Source organism: Artibeus jamaicensis, unplaced genomic scaffold (assembly GCF_021234435.1).
Source record: "Artibeus jamaicensis isolate MK-2021 breed Jamaican fruit bat unplaced genomic scaffold, CSHL_Jam_final contig_482, whole genome shotgun sequence".
Classification (NCBI taxonomy): Eukaryota; Metazoa; Chordata; class Mammalia; order Chiroptera; family Phyllostomidae; genus Artibeus; species Artibeus jamaicensis.
In genome coordinates, this window is record NW_026521857.1 from 6880966 (window position 1) to 6897482 (window position 16517).

The following is a 16517-nucleotide window of genomic DNA, read 5'->3' on the forward strand; positions in this document are numbered from 1 at the left end:
AGTTTGAGTTTTGTAAGTTCACTGCCAGCTAAAACAATCTGAATACTTCCAATGAATGAGGTTTATTATACATAAATCACACCTTAGTAGAGTTAAGCTCCCCACCAAAGGAAAAATAATGACACTTTCAGGTAAAAGAAAACTAAGAGAATCTGTTGCTATAAAACCCGCTCTACAAGTTCTTCAGGGTGAACGAAAATGACACTATATGGAAACTCAGATTTCTGGAAGAAATGTAAAGTTTGGGAGCAAATTTTTTTCTATTAATTTCTTTAACTGTGTAAAGCAAAAACCTATAAACCTATCACATATGATAGGTTTACAGCCTATCTATCTAAATGTAATACAAATGACAATGACAGAATAACATACCAAAGGAGTGGTGATAAATCAAATTATAAGGATACAAGATTCTTAAATTTTCAAAAGAAGTGGTACAATATTAACACAAAGTAAAATACACAGTAATCCCAAGAGGAACCACTAAATAACATGAAGAGACAGATAAAAAGCCAACAAGTAATTAAAATGGAATTCAAACAGATATTCAATTAACCCCCAAAAAGGCAGCTTGCGAAAAAACAAGAAAAAAACAAATGGGAAAATTAGAACACTGGTAGGCCTTAATCCAACAATATCAATAATTACATTGTAAGTAAACATTCCAATTAAAAGGCAAGAATCAACTATATGCTATCTACAAGAGACTAAAATATAAAGACGTGGGTTGAAAGTAAATGGCTGAAAAAAGATGTAACTTGCAATAAGCCTAAGAAAGCTTATTTTAACAAGAGTGGCTGGCTACATTTATAGCAGATAAGGTAGATTTCAAGACAAAGAATATTTCAAAAAAACATTTTTAAGGGCATGTATTAATATTAAAAGAGGCACATCACTGAAAAACCGTAATAGATGTAAGGTGTATGTTCTAATGAGGACCTCAGAATATTATGAAGCAAATATTTATGTATTATGTATTAAGGAGAAAAATATATACAATGTAAGTTGACAATTATAACTCCTACTTCTCAACAATTTTTAATAGACTACCCAGACAGACTCCCCAGAAAACCCCCACAAAATTCAGCATGAACAAATAAGATGTAGGAGATACTATCAGTCATCTGATCTGACTTCTATAGAACACTATAGCCAACAACTACAGAATATATATTCTTTTAAGATTCATCAAGCAGCCCTGGCTGGTGTAGCTCAGTGGATTGAGCGCGGGCCTGTGAACCACACGATCGCGGTTCGATTCCCAGTCAGGGCACAAGCCTAGGTTGCAAGCCAGTTCCCAGCAGGGGACTTATAAGAGGCAACCATACATTGATGTTTCTCTCCTTCTCTCCTTCCCTTCATCTCTAAAGATAAATAAATAAAATCTTAAAAAAAAAAAAAGATTCATCAAGCAGACCTTATGTTGGGCTATAAAAGAAGTCTTAATGCATTTCAAAACATTAAAATTGTGATTAAACACACTTCTAAATAACCCATGGGTTGCATAAGAAGTAAAAAAAGAAATTAGAAAAAAACATAAAAGCACTACTAATTATCTTCAGAAGGTAATAACCTAGAACTCTGCAACCCAGGGAGACAAAAAAGTTATTTAGGTACAGAGAACAGTAGAAATAATGGGGGAAAATAAGTAAATTCAGACTTCTTGTAAGACATGTATTATTCAAAGTACTATATTTTGCTATGTATCATGTGCACTTTTCTCGCCCAAATTTTTAAGGGAAAATAAGGATGCACATTATACATGGGTAGTACCTGAAATACCTTGTATCTGGTTCTTGTGTTTTGTAATTATTTGTTACATAAAATTTGTTGGACCATATTATGTTCAAAAATAAATGCTAAAAAAAACACTAAAATTCCTTTATAATTAGAGAAATCAAGTATCTAAATATAAATAAATAAAAAGCTAAAAAGGAAGATATTTTTTCCTGAAAGTTTGGAACAAAAATCCACATATTACACATGGGAGCGTATCATATATGGCAAAATCCAGTATCTAGGTCCAGAATTCATAGTTTGTACAAGTCAGTAAGACAACCCAATCTTCAAAGGGCAAAAGATCTGAACAGAGATCACACAAAGGATGATAATACTAACTGCCAAGAAGGACATAAACAAGAATACAACATTACTAGTCATTAGGGAAATGTAAATTACAATTACAATGATATACCACCATACACAAAGCAGAAAGGCTGTAATTTAAAAAATGACAATCAGCTACTGGTAAGAATACAGAGTAACAGAAATGCCCACACACTGGTGGGAGTACAAAATGTTACTCCTGCCTCCCCTGTTTGGCACTGTATTTACCCCAAGAGAAATAAACATGCCTACAATTAAGGTACAACAAGAATGTTCACAGCAGCTTTATTCATAACAGCCAGACCCTCCCCCAAAATACCCACTGAACTGTACTAATATTAAGTTTTGGAACAAGCAAAACCTAATACACAGTGGGGGAAAAATGAAAATAGTGATTATTCCAGGAGTGGAGGCAATGAGTATGAACTGGGAAGGAACACGAATAAAAGGACTGAAAATGTTCGACACCTCAACAGGATTTTGAATTACAGAGATGTAAACATCTATCAAATTCATTAAATAATGCACCTAAGAATTTTACATTTCACTACCTGTAAATTCTTGCTATATTAAAAAACAACAAATATTTAACTCTAGTTCATGCAATGCATGCTGAAGTATTTTGGGGGTGAAGTATACTGAGTTAAGTTTTAAATTTACTTTGAAATGTACCCCCAAAATATGAATATTTATTTACTAAGGCAAATATGACAAAATATTAGAATCTAGTTCCTAGTATTATGTATGCTCACTGCCCAATCTTTCAAAATTTCTTGTGTGAAACGTATAATCAAATATGGAAGAGGAGGAAGGAAGGACACAATAGACACATTTGGGTATTTCTGTAGTGATGTTTCTTTCCATCTCCAACGTTAGCCTGATTTTTTTCCCTTTACACCCTTTACAACACCTAGACACATCAACTAAACATAACCTGTACCTCATGCCAACTCATTAAGCCATATGCTTACCCTTACTGGTTCTTTTTATTATTGACTTTAAACCAATTTTAAATTGGATTCTTAGTCACCAATATTTTGACTTGATTGATCAGAAGTGGGTCCCACAAATCTGGGTGAAACTAAGTCAAAAATTGTAACTGGATGCTTACAAATGCCTCAAGTAGAACACAACCACCATCAAATCTGTGACTTACTATGTATATGACCTTTATAATACCTTTACATGGGTTATCTCACATGAGGTAGACACTTAGTACTACTGAGATGATGAAACTGGGGCACACAGATATATGACCTAATATCAGACAGGTATTAAATGACAGACATCCTATAGACACAAGCTAAATACATTTTTAACACTATTTTTAAAATTTTTATAATGAGACAGCAACTCCAAAAAAGGATTTATTTATTTATAGAGAGAGGGGAAGGGAGGAAAAAGGGAGTGAGAGGTACCTTGAAGTGTGAAAGAAACATGGATTGGTTTCCTCTCGCATGCCCCCAACTAGGGAACTGGCCCAAACTCAGGCATGTTCCCTAACCCAGGAACCAAGCTGGTGACATTCAGCTTTGCAAGATGACACCTAACCCACTGAGCCATACTGCTCAGGGCTTATCCTCATTTTAAAGAGAAGGAAACTGATGTACAAGAAGTTAAGTTAATCAAAGTCACGCACACCAATGAGTGGCAGAACTGTATCTGACATGACAACATAAAGCACTTAAATCTCCCCAAACTCAGTCTTATTATAAACTACTTGTCTGTTCTATATCAATGAACTTTTCCATTATAAAAACAGAGGATCACAGGAAAGGCAAACTGCCAATGTTTAGGGACTAGCACACAATCCTCACAAATGTTGGAATCTGAGATAAGGCAAAAGCTAAAATACCCTTTTACTACCTCATATTGCAAATTATTTCTAATATAGAATTCTATTAAACTGAATGTTCAGTAAATGAAATACACCAGTCTCTATTAAGTAGAAATGTATCTGTTATTAGCATAATTTGTTTAATTCCATTAAAAATAAAATTTCTTCCACTTGACCTTCCAAAAAGCCTATTTAAAAAAACCCACAAACCAGAGGATTGTGGTTCGATTTCCAGCCAGGGCACATTCCTGGGTCGCAGGCTAGTTCCCAGCAGGGGACACATGAGAGGTACCACACATTGATATTTCTCTCCCTCTCTCCTTCCCTTCCCCTCTAAAGATATATAAAAAAATTTTAAAACCCACAAAAATTAATCTTTGATCTTTTACCAAAAATTCCCATTAAGTACAATTAATTTAAGAAGCAGCATGGTGTAAACATATTTGCCATCTGAAACAAACAAAAAACGGCACCTGACACATTAAATAAGGAAGCATCTATCCAAAACTATTAAACATAAATTTTTTAAAAAACAGGGTAGGCAGAAAATTTGGGGCAGCCACCCATCAGTACCTTCCTCAGAAATGTAGAGACTCTAACTCCAGTGTGGAACAGAGTTAGAGGCAGAAGGAGTTGGGTGAAGCATCCTGGGATGTGAAACTGGCAGTTGGCAGTTGACCGGAATGGAGAGAGGTGCCCACATAAGGGAGGAGGTGAATAAAGAGGTCTGGGGAGTTGAGAGTTTCATAAAGTTCCTTATAGTTAAGTTAATATACCAAGTACTAAAAGCCAAAGTAAATAAATTAATTTTAACCCCACAAAATGTCTCAACACAGCAAAGTCAAACTAAACACAAATCTACAAGACAGCGAAAATTAAGCTACAGGTACCAACTGGAGATTGAAACTGAAGGGAAATAAGCAAAATTCACAATCTGTCATGTGGCAAACACCAGACCAAACTAGTAATTGTTCTCATGCAGGGATAAACTTTAAAAAGGTAGGACCACGCATTTTACTGAGAAATATAAAAACCCATCTAAAGAATGAGTTCACGCTGTATCAGATATTAATTTCCTTATGTATATAAGGCAAGATACCCCACTTCATAACTGTAACTAAATCTACATAAAGAGCTTTAATCACACAAGAAAACTGGCTTGCTAAGAAAACTACCAAGTTTTATACACTATGTAATTAATGACATTTGAGACTTTCTCTTTCAAGATAGAATATATTAATACATCCCCTCCCTCCACAACACTCCGGCTCAGCAATAAGTAGAATCTAAGGGAAAACACAGAGCCTCAAGGCCAGTCACTGTGCCAAGGCCCCTAGCATAACTATCACAAGACAGGCTACACAGCAGAAGGTCCCAGCTGCCAAAGAAGTCATGACTTCGGTGAGCTGTGCCTCTGGAGAGAGGCACAAGTAAACAAGTAAGAAAAGAGGAGATAGATAAGGAAAAAATGAGAAAGATTTCCCATTCTAAATAAGCCTGCAAAGCAGGCTTTGCAACAGACATAAAAAATACTTATACATACAACTTCTTCAATCAAAACATGACTTCACAGTCAAGAAAGACTGCTAGAAAAGATCTCCTGTTTAAAAACCTAAATAAATACTCCTGAAAAATATGGGTCAATGAGAAAGTTACAAATGAAAATTTAATTAAACACATGACAAATGAAAACTTTAATAATCCAGCTAGGCTGAAATTCATTTAAAAAAAGACTGAAATGAGACCTGCCTTCAACGCAACGCAGACAGAAATCAAATAGAGCAACATACAGGGAAAGAAAAGTTAATTTAACTAATCTTCCATTAGTCCATATCTTTTTCAAACCTTTATACTAAAAAACTTTTCCTAATAAAAGAAATAACCCAACAGAAAAAACTGATAATAGAGAATTCCCCAATGGTAAAGAAACTCACAAAAGATGTCTCGTCTCCCTAGTAAAGAACAAAATGCAAAATAAAACTCCTATGACATGCCACTTCACAGCCATCACACTGGTCAACATTTTTAAATCAACAAAATCAAGTACTAATAAGAATAAAGAAAAAGCATATCTACCTACTGTCAGGTGGAAGTGTTAAATTGTAAAACTACTTTGAACAGTAATGAGGTAACATCTAATACACGAATTTGTGTATCTTACAATACCATTCCTAAATAAATAGCCTAGAGCAAATACTGCACGTGTGCCAAGGAAGAAGTGCATAAATATTCACCTTAGCATATATTAGGAATCAACTCAAATATACCCCGCAGAATGGACTGTGGCAAATCTTCATACTGAAATTAAATAACCTAGAGTCACCCTTCACAACACTGATAAAGTCACAAATAATATGAAGGGCAGGTGAGATGAATACAAAGCACATTCATCCATTTTTGTACATTTCAAAAAAAAAAATTTGCAAAACCAAATTATATAATATTCTAAGGGTCAAATAATTTCCATTGCAATTCTTTTATTGAAACAATTATGGCTTTTTAATGACACCCATGAAATTTTGCAGTACTAAGTTAGGTTTTCTGAGTTGTCACAGTGAAGGTGGTTTAAAAAAACCTGGTAGTTTAAAACTAACACACGCACACGCGCGCACACACACGTGTGCACGCACACAAACATTCTGAAGGAACCATTTCAGTGGCACATTACTGTTGTGTTGCGTCTCCCTAAACCCCACCCCTCCAAGATCTCCCCTCACCACCGCGACACACTAAAGCTTTTAGTAAACATCAAGAGTATTTAAGTATGTAAACCTACCTCCTCTTCTGGAGGTTTACATGCTGCAAAGCGTGTTCTTTCTCTTCTCATCTTGCCACCTCCACTACCTACTCCAGAAGATACACCATTGGCTGCAGACATACTAAAATTTGGGTACGAAAAACCACTAAGAAAAAAAAATTAAGTAATATTTTATTCTGGTCCATCACTTGTTAATTGAATACCTAAAAATCAGAACTGCTACAGAAAAAAATTAATGTATAGCTGAATGTTATTTTAAAACCTAACATATTTTTCTGCATAGTTTCTATTCTTTAACCTTCTTAATATTCAAAAAGGCATAAGCACATTACATACAGAACTTAAAATTTAAGTGTAAAGAAGTTTAGCTATAAAGATAGCATTACCTTTCTCGTTGTTCTCTATTTTGTCCTGGTGTCATATTTTTTTCATATCCAGTCTAGAAAAATATGAAACCATATTTAAAAGTTAACTTACTTTTCTTAATACTACCCTTCTCTCTATGAATTTTAATATTGGAATCAGGAATTTAATGGTAAAGTTAATGAATCCTAAAATTTGCAACTCAGAGGCTACCTTCTGAGTAGAGCCTATTGAGTAGTGGTAGAGCCTACGACAAGTATTAGTGCGATTATACATGCACACAAAATGTCACTACGCACAACTGTGCTTCAAACAAAATGGTTACTACACAAGGTAATACACTTACCACTTTTACTTATCTCTTGTTTTGACACATTAAATATGCAAGCAAATTTATAAGGATATTCCTTTTGAAATGATTCTCTGAAACTTACCTCTCACCACATCAAAATTAAAAATAAATTACAGACCAACCTAGGTAACCATCTGAAGATGACAATAAGACAGGTATGTCCATTTCACCACTCTTATTCAAAATTGTACTGTAAGTCCTAGCCACAGCAATCTAATAAAAAATAAAAGGCATCTAAATTGGTAAGGAAGAAGTAAACTGTCATCTGTAGATGATATGAAACTGTACACAGAGAACCCTAAAGAGTCCACCAAAAAAACCACTAGAATTGGAGGACTTTGGGTGAAAGTGGCAGCACAGGTTAACTTGGCTCATCTCCTCACACAGCCACATCAAAATTACAATTAAAATGTAGAACCACCATCACTCAGAAACATCAGAAATCAAGCTGAAGGGAAGTTGGACAACTATGAAATTAAATAAACCAGATCCATTCAGACTGGTAGGAGGGGAGGAGAGGTGCAACAGGCTGGTCCCTCCCTCACCCACATGTGGTGGATAAAAATTCAAGAGGAGTACCCCAGAAGCAAGGAGTCCCAGCTCCACACCAGGTGCCCCAGCCCAAGGTTCCAGTATCAGGAAGATAAGTTCTCATAACTTCTGGCTGCAAAAACCAGCAGGGATTGAGTCAGTGGGAAAAAAAAAACTGCTGAGTCAGTAAGCAGTTCCTCTTAACTCACACAAGGGCTTACTCAGACTCACTTCTTCTGAGCTCCTGCACCAAGGTATTAGATTGAAAGGTACCAGTGGCATAGACAGAGAAATTAAGTGCCTGGCATCAAGGCAAGAGCTGGGGGACAGCTTTCTCCCAGACAAAAGGCAGGCAGAGGACACGGTCCCTTTTGTGAACCCTCCCCACAAAAGAGCCACAGAGCCAGCAGGCAGATACCATATCTGAGACTCCATCAACCTTGCTAACACTGTTTGCCCTGCCCTGGAGATACCGACTCTACTTCCCTCCATTTATAGGCCCACCCAAATTGTTAACAAAGACTTTTCCCTATGAATGGCTGGTCTTGGCTCATGCATGACAACTTCCTAAATCATCTCAAACAAGCAACAACCAGCCACAGAGAGCATCCAACCACCATAACTCTTGCTAAGTGGCCCCAGGCCTAGTACTAGTAGCAGCCAGCCTAGATTCATAGCTTGGCTTCACCTGGGAATCTCCAAACCCAGCAGAAGTAGCAGACATCTCAGATGCTTTAAAGCTCAGGAAAGATGGTCCCAGGCAAAACACAGGTGGGAGCTTACCTTGACCTGAACCACCCACGAAACCTGAGAGACTGTGCACCCAGTGGACAGCTACAGACTACATCGGATCACCATTACCCTGCCCCTGAACAGCAGATCCTTCACAGATGTGCAGGTTGGAGGTCAGTGGTCATAGCCAGTCCTTGCAGCTGACTGGCCTGGGTAAATCCCTCCCATTAATCTGCCAACAGCAATCAAGGCTCAACTACACAGGAGGGTGTACTCAGCCCACACAAAGGGCGCACCTCAAGTACCCAGCCTGGGCAAATGAGGAGGCTGTGCCACTGGACTCTCCAGGACACCTACTACATTAGTCCACACTACCAAGACACAGAGTCAAAGCTGCTCTACCTACATAGAAACACAGGGAGGTGGCCAAAATGAAGAGACAAAGAAACACGGCCAAAGGAAAGAACAAATCAGAACTCCAGAAAAAGAGCTCAACAAAATGGAGATAAGCAATCTATCAGATGAAGTGTTTCCAAACACTGGTTATATGCCCAAGGAACTTAGTCTGGACCTCAACAGCATAAAAAAGACTTGGTCAGCAATGAAGGCTACACTAATTGAAATAAAGAACAACTCACAGGGACAACAGTAGAGGGGATGAAGCTGAGAATTAAATCAATGATTTGGAACATAACAAAGCAAAAAACAAACAATCAGAATAAGAAGAAGAAAAAAGAATCCAAAAAAAATGAGGACATGAAGCAACCTATGGGACAACTTCAAGCATTCCAACATTCTCTTAACAGGAGTGCCAGAAGATGACAAAGAGCAAGAAATGGGCAATCTACTTGAAAAAATAATGAGAGAAAACTTTCCTAAACTGGTGAAGGATATTGACATATAGCAAGTCCAGGAAGCACAGAGAGTCCCAAACAAGATGGATGGAAAGAGGCCCACTCCAAGACACATCATCATGAAAATGCCAAAGGTTAAAGGTAAAGAGAGAATCTTAAAAGCAGCAAGAGAAAAGAAGTTAGATACCTACAAGGGAGTTCCCATAAGACCGTCAGCTGATTTCTCAAAAGAAACTTTGCAAACTAGAAGGGACTGGGCAAGAAATATTCGAAGTCATGAAAAGTGGGGACCTACCTATAAGATTGCCCTGCCAAGCAAAGCTATCATTTAGAATTGAAGTGCAGATAAAAGCTTGCCAGACAAGAAGAAACTAAAGTTCATCACCACCAAACCACTATTGTATGAAATATTAAAGGGACTGATTTAAGAAAAAAAATCAAAACGATGAACAATAAAATGCCAATAAATACCTATCTATTAACAATTTAACCTAAAAAACAAACTAAGCTAATAAGAACAGAGACAAAATCATAGATATAGATTGGGTTTTCATGGCTGCCAGATGCAAGGGGATTGTGGGAAAATGGGTGAAGACGAGGGGTTTAAGAAGTACATATAGGTGGTTACAGAATAGGCACAGGGATGTACAACAGAGGAAATGGAGCAGCCGAAGAACCTATCTGTATGATGCATGGACATGAACAATGGTGTGGGGATTGCCTGAGGGAGTGGGGGGTGCTGTGTTCAGGGGGCCCAGGGTATAAAATTCGCACAGCTGTCAGCATAATAAAATATAATTTTTTAAAAAACTATTAGAACTGATAAATGAACTCAAAGTAGCAGAATGCAAGATACATATTCAGAAATAGGTTTCATTTCTATACAATAATGATCTATCAGAAAAAGGAACTAAGTAAACAATCCCATTTATAATTACATCAAAACAAGAGGTATGAATAAATTTAACCAAGGAGGTACAAGACGTATACTATAAAAATATGACAGTGAAGATACAAATTAATAGATCCATATACCGGTGCTCATGGACAGGAAGAATTAACATTGTTAAAATGTCCATACTATCCAAAGCAATCTACAGATTCAATGAAATAGCTATCAAAATACCAATGGTGTTTTTCACAGAACTAGAACAAACAAACAAAAAACTTACATGGAACCACCAAAGACCCAGAGTAGCCACAGCAATCTTAAGAAATAAAGGACAAAGTTGCTGCGTGGAATATCTGAGATTTTCTTGCCAATGTTCTCCTCTAGGACTTTAATGGTGTCATGGCTTATATTTAAGTCTTTTATCCACCTTGAATTTATTCCACGCAGCAACATTTTTACGGATATGTGCCCTAGAGCAAGGAATATAAAGGAAAGAATAAACAAATGGGATCTTATCAAAATAAAAAGCTTCTGCATGGCTAAAGAAAACAGTATTAAATTAAAAAGACAACCAACTGTATGGGAAAACATATTTGCCAATGATACCTCAGACAAAGGTTTAATCTCCACAATATACAAAGAACTTACACGACTCCACTCTAGGAAGACATCGAACCCAATTAAAAAATGGGAAAAGGACTTGAACAGACACTTCTCTAAAGAGGACATACAGAACATCCAGAGACACATGAAGAGATGCTCAATATCGTTAGCTATCAGAGAGATGCAAATTAAAACCACAATGAGATACCACTTTACACCAGTCAGGATGGCTATAATAGACAAAGCAACAAACAACAAATGTTGGAGAGGGTGTGGGGAAAAGGGGACCTTAGTTCACTGTTGGTGGGATTGTAGACTGGTACAACCATTATGGAAAACAGTATGGAATTTTCTCAGAAAAATAAAAATGGACCTGCCTTTTGACCCAGCAATTCCACTGCTAGGATTATACCCCAAGAATCCTAAAACATCAATTTCAAAGAACCTATGCACCACAATGTTCATAGCAGCACAATTTACAATAGCCAAGAGTTGGAAGCAACCTAGGTGCCCATCAGTAAATGAATGGATACAAAAATTGTGGTACATATACACCATGGAATTTTATGCAGCAGAGAGAAAGAAGGAGCTACTACCTTTTGCAACAACATGGATGGAACTGGAAAGCATTATGCTGAGTGAAATAGGCCAGGCATTGAAGGACAAATACCATATGATCTCACCTTTGACAGGAAGCTAAAGAATAAAACAAACAAGCAAGCAGAATAAAAACAAAGACGCTGAAATAGAGAACAAGTGGGCAGCGACCAGAGGGGAGAGGGAAGGGAACATAAGGGGAAAAAGGGGGAGGGATTTTGAGGAACAAGTATGAATGACACAGAGATGAGGACTCGGGGGGGGGGGAGGGAGGGGGGGGGAGACCGGGGGGGGGGGGAGAAAAAAAATGTACTTGAAAAGTAACCAAAAAAAAAAAAAAAGAAATAAAGGACAAAGTTGAAAGTATATCACACTACCTGATATCAAATTATACTATAAGACTATTGTAATCAAAACATGATACTGACATTAGAAAACACACAGATCAATGAAACAGAACAGAGAGCCCAGAAATAAACCAACACCTATATGATCCATTAATATATGACAAAAAAGGCAAGACCATACAATGGGGTAAAGACAGTCTATTCATGTGTGGTAACTGCAGGGGGAGGGGCCTGAGAAGAGGTAGAAGAGGGGAGGGGTAATAAACAGTAACAGAAAAAACACAATAAAAATGTGGGAAAAAAAGCTCCACAGTCTATTCATTAAATGCTATTGGAAAAATTGAAGAAATACATGCAAAAAGAAAAAAAGAAAAGAAAGAAACTATACCATCTTATCATATACAAGAATAAAATCAAGATGAATTAAATCTTAAATGTAAGACTCGAAACAATAAAAATCCTAGAAGAAAACAAAAGCAGTAACATCTGACATTTCTCTTAGAAATATTTTTTCTGATACATCTCCACATCTCAGGCATGGGAAATAAAGAAAAAAATAAAACAAATAGGGCTAGATCAAACCAAAACTTTTCTGCACATAAAAGGAAACCATCAACAAAATGAAAAGACAACCTACTGATGGAAAGAGATATTCATCAAAATTACATCCCATTGGGGCTAATATCCAAAATTAGTAAAGAAATCATACAACCTAATTAAAAAAAACCCCAAATAATCCAATTAAAAAATGGGCAGAGGACCTGAACAGACACTTCTCCAAAGATATATAGATGGCCAATAGACATATAAAAAGATGCTCAAGCCCTGGCTGGTAGCTCAGTGGATAGAGCACGGGCCTGTGAATCAAAGGATCGCGGTTCGATTCCCAGTCAGGGCACATGCCTGGGTTGCAGACTGCTACCCTGCAGGCCAGTTTCCAGCAGGGGATGCACGAAAGGCAACCATACATTGATGTTTCTCTCCCTCTCTCCTTCCCGTCTATAAGTAAATAAATAAAATCTTTAAAAAAAAAAAAAAAGATGCTCAATGTCACTAATCATCAGAAAATGCAAATTAAAACAATGAAATGATACCACCTCACACCTGTCAGAATGGCTTCTGTCAATAACTCAACTAACAAGTTTTGGCAAGAATGTGGAGAAAAGGAAACCCTCATGCCTTGCTGGTGCAAATGCAGACTGGTGCAGCCACTGTGGAAAGCAGTAGAGATATCTCAAAACATTAAAAATGTAAATGCCTTATGACCCAGTGATTCCACTTCTTCATATATCTGAAGAAACCAGAAACATTCACTTGAAAAGGTACATGCACCCCTTGGCTATTGCAGCATTCTTTATGATAGTCAAGATAGGAAAGCAACCCATGTGTCCATCAAAAGACAAGTTCAGTTGTGATGCATATATACAGTGGAATATTTACTGGCCACTAACAAAAGAGGGTAATCTTAGCATTTGCAATAGCATGGATGAACTTAGAGGTTTTATGCTAAGTGAAGTAAGTCAGAGAAAGGTAAGCACTATATAATTTCACTTACATGTGGAATCCAAAGAACAGAATCAAGGAACAAAATAGAAACAGAATCATAAATACAGAGAACAGACAGACAGTTGCCAGAGAGAAAAGGGTGGTTGGGGAACTGGATGAAAAAGGTGAAGGATTAAGTACAAATTGGCAGTTACAAAACAGCCATGGGGATGTAAAGTACAACATAGGGAATATAGTCAGTAATACTGAACAACTATGTATGGTGCTAGAGGGGTACTGGAAATAGCAGCAAAAGGGTCACTTTGTATATCATACACCTGAAACTAAAATAATACTGAATGTAAACTGTAAATGTAAAATCAAACCAACAAACAAAAGAAAATACTTAGAATATGTAAGCCAAAGTACTTGGAGATGAACAGATGTGATGTTTGAAATTTATCTTTAGATAGTCCAACAACTCAAACAAAACACACAGATAAAGCAAATCTGGCAAAATTATTTAATCTAAAACCATTAGTACATACTAGTATTTACTAGCAAACACTAATTTGGGATTTGATTAACATTCCTTGCCATTTTAAAACATTCTATCTCATAATCATCACTAATTCATAATCCGTAAGCATTATCTTAGTAGACTGTAATAGTAAAGTACTTCTATGTAACATTATATATTCTTAATCACTTTAATCAATATTCAAAGACTAGTGAAAATAAACACATACTCACACTGTGTTTTTTATCTATTCTTTGATTAGTCTTCCTTAATTCACCAGATGGGGTCAGAGATGGTTTAAAATAAGCAGTTCGATTTGCTGCTATGGATACTGGCTTTGGGGTCATGAGTCTCTGAACAGGGGGATACTGACAGACCACCTTATAGTTAAAAAAAAATCAAGGACAAACTTTCATTTTCATATATTATCAGTGATACATAGCTAAAAATTATTTGACAATAACTAATGTGACCCAGAGATTACAAGTACTTCCTAGAGAAATATCCAGTAAATGCAAATAAATACAAAAAGAAAACTAATAGGAACAGAATCAAGTGTGCATGTATGTTTATTTACACACACACACACCAATTCCAAGATGGTTTCATAGACTATTTTATTCGAGTTAATGACTTTTCACACAGATGTGCACATACACAAAATGAAAACTATATTTAAAACTGTTCCACAAGCCCTGGTCAAGTAGCTAAGTTGTTTACAGCATTATCCCAATATAACGAGGATACAGGTTAGATCTCTCTGGTCAGGGCACATACAAGAAGCAACCAATGAATGCCTAACTAATTGGAACAAAAAATCAGTATTCTTCTTTCTCGCTGTCTATAAAATCAACTGGGGGAAAAAAACTGTCTAAGCTTTTAAAAAATGAATTTCAAATATATGAACTAAAATAGATTCTGCCACTTTCCCCCTAATTACTATCTAAATTTTCTTCAGCTACAGATATTTTAAAACCACCAATGAAAATATTTTAATTGCTAAAAATGTAAGCAAATTTCTCTCCAAGTTAATTTTTCTCTATTATTATTTAAAAACCAAATAAAAACTTTTACAATTCAAGTCTAATTAGTAAAGGCCCTGTCAAGAATTCCAAATCTTAAAATGAGCTGGCTTTAACTACAACAAGTGTTTTGTCCACAATCTTTTGCTTAGTAAAAATCCTGTTGATTTAAGCTCCTACTCTGTCCAAAGATTGTAATAGTATGAATACAGTCCACTCAGCAGCAGCTGTGAACAGCACTCATTTCCTAGGCAAAGCCCCAGTACGGTCACTAGCTCTTCCCTAAATCCTCACAAGTGTGATCCTACAACTCAATGAAACAGTTTACTTTGTAGACTGTTCTCACTACATCCATGAAAAAATGCACTACAATACTGTTACCTGGGCTTTACAATTCTTAACAGTCACTTAGTGGTATTATACGCAATCATTAATAAAAACTTATTGATGAGAACTTCTATTATAGCATAATTTTTGGAACTTACTTATTTTATGCAATCTAATATAAAATGGGAATCAGAAAAGCAGCTAATGGATTAATCCCATCAGAGTAGCTAATAATGGAATCCTCCTTGCCCAATTAAAAATACCTAGATAATTCTAAAAACTGAGGAGCAGCACTATTTCAAGGAAAAAACTCAGTTTCAGCTTTCTTCTCTACATTACAATTTCAGGCTGTATGGGGGGGGCAAAAGGGGGGCAATGGGATAACTGTAACAGAATAAACAACTTAAAAAAGAATTTCAGCATAATTATATTTTAATTATTTATATCTCAAATATCTCCAATATCTCCAATACAGTCTCCAAATTAATTTAGAGAATTATGATAATTTTAACCAATTACTTCTGAGGGAACTTGGCGTTGTAATAAATACTTCCATAAGTAAGGATCTGGGAATCTGCTTCCCCTGAGGGATACTTCACTAGCCACAAAAAAACCTAACAAAAAATATCTTTTTAATCCTATCAAGCACTATTTTTTATGGTAATCTCCAAAGATAATTTGTAACAAATAGAATATACTAAAAAGGGCTGTCAATATAGAATCTATATTATACTGTTTTAAAAGCTCTGATAATCTTGGAAAAGCATTTTTAGCTAAATGAAAAAAAGATATGCCAAGTTGAAATCCTATTACACACTATAAATTTGACATGTTTGTGAGGAAAGTTTTCAAAGATAATTACGTTCAATGAGCACTTCAGTTCACTGAATTTATAATCACTAAACACTTCAAGCTCTGTTTACTCCTAATTCTATTTATCAAAGGGTAAGAGTTACTCATAAATGAATGCCAAGATGTGGAAGCTGAAAATGCCAAATAACCAAAAAACAGTGACTGAGCTCTCACTACAGACAGGATGTTGTACTAAGTAAGGCCCTCCGTCACAACAGGCAACCATGTGCAATGTAAAAAAATCTCATTTTTTCAAACATGTTCCCTGCAACTACCAACTAAATTCAATTTGTGTATTTGTCAATTAAAAATAAAACAAAATTACTCATACTTGGCCAT

The 16517-nt window shown here is 36.1% G+C and overlaps 1 protein-coding gene across 4 annotated transcripts in view; it reads right to left on the reverse strand.

Moving 5' to 3' along the window:
- Window positions 1-16517, reverse strand: part of NUP153 (nucleoporin 153) — a 73944-nt gene that overhangs the window by 25064 nt on the left and 32363 nt on the right. For all 4 annotated transcript variants that reach the window (XM_037147937.2, XM_037147936.2, XM_037147935.2 and 1 more), the window contains 3 exons: window positions 14211-14357; window positions 7088-7140; window positions 6720-6846 (listed from right to left, as the gene is read on the reverse strand). In XM_037147937.2, the coding sequence (XP_037003832.2) occupies window positions 6720-6846; window positions 7088-7140; window positions 14211-14357 (327 nt within the window). The remainder of the gene's footprint in view (window positions 1-6719; window positions 6847-7087; window positions 7141-14210; window positions 14358-16517) is intronic.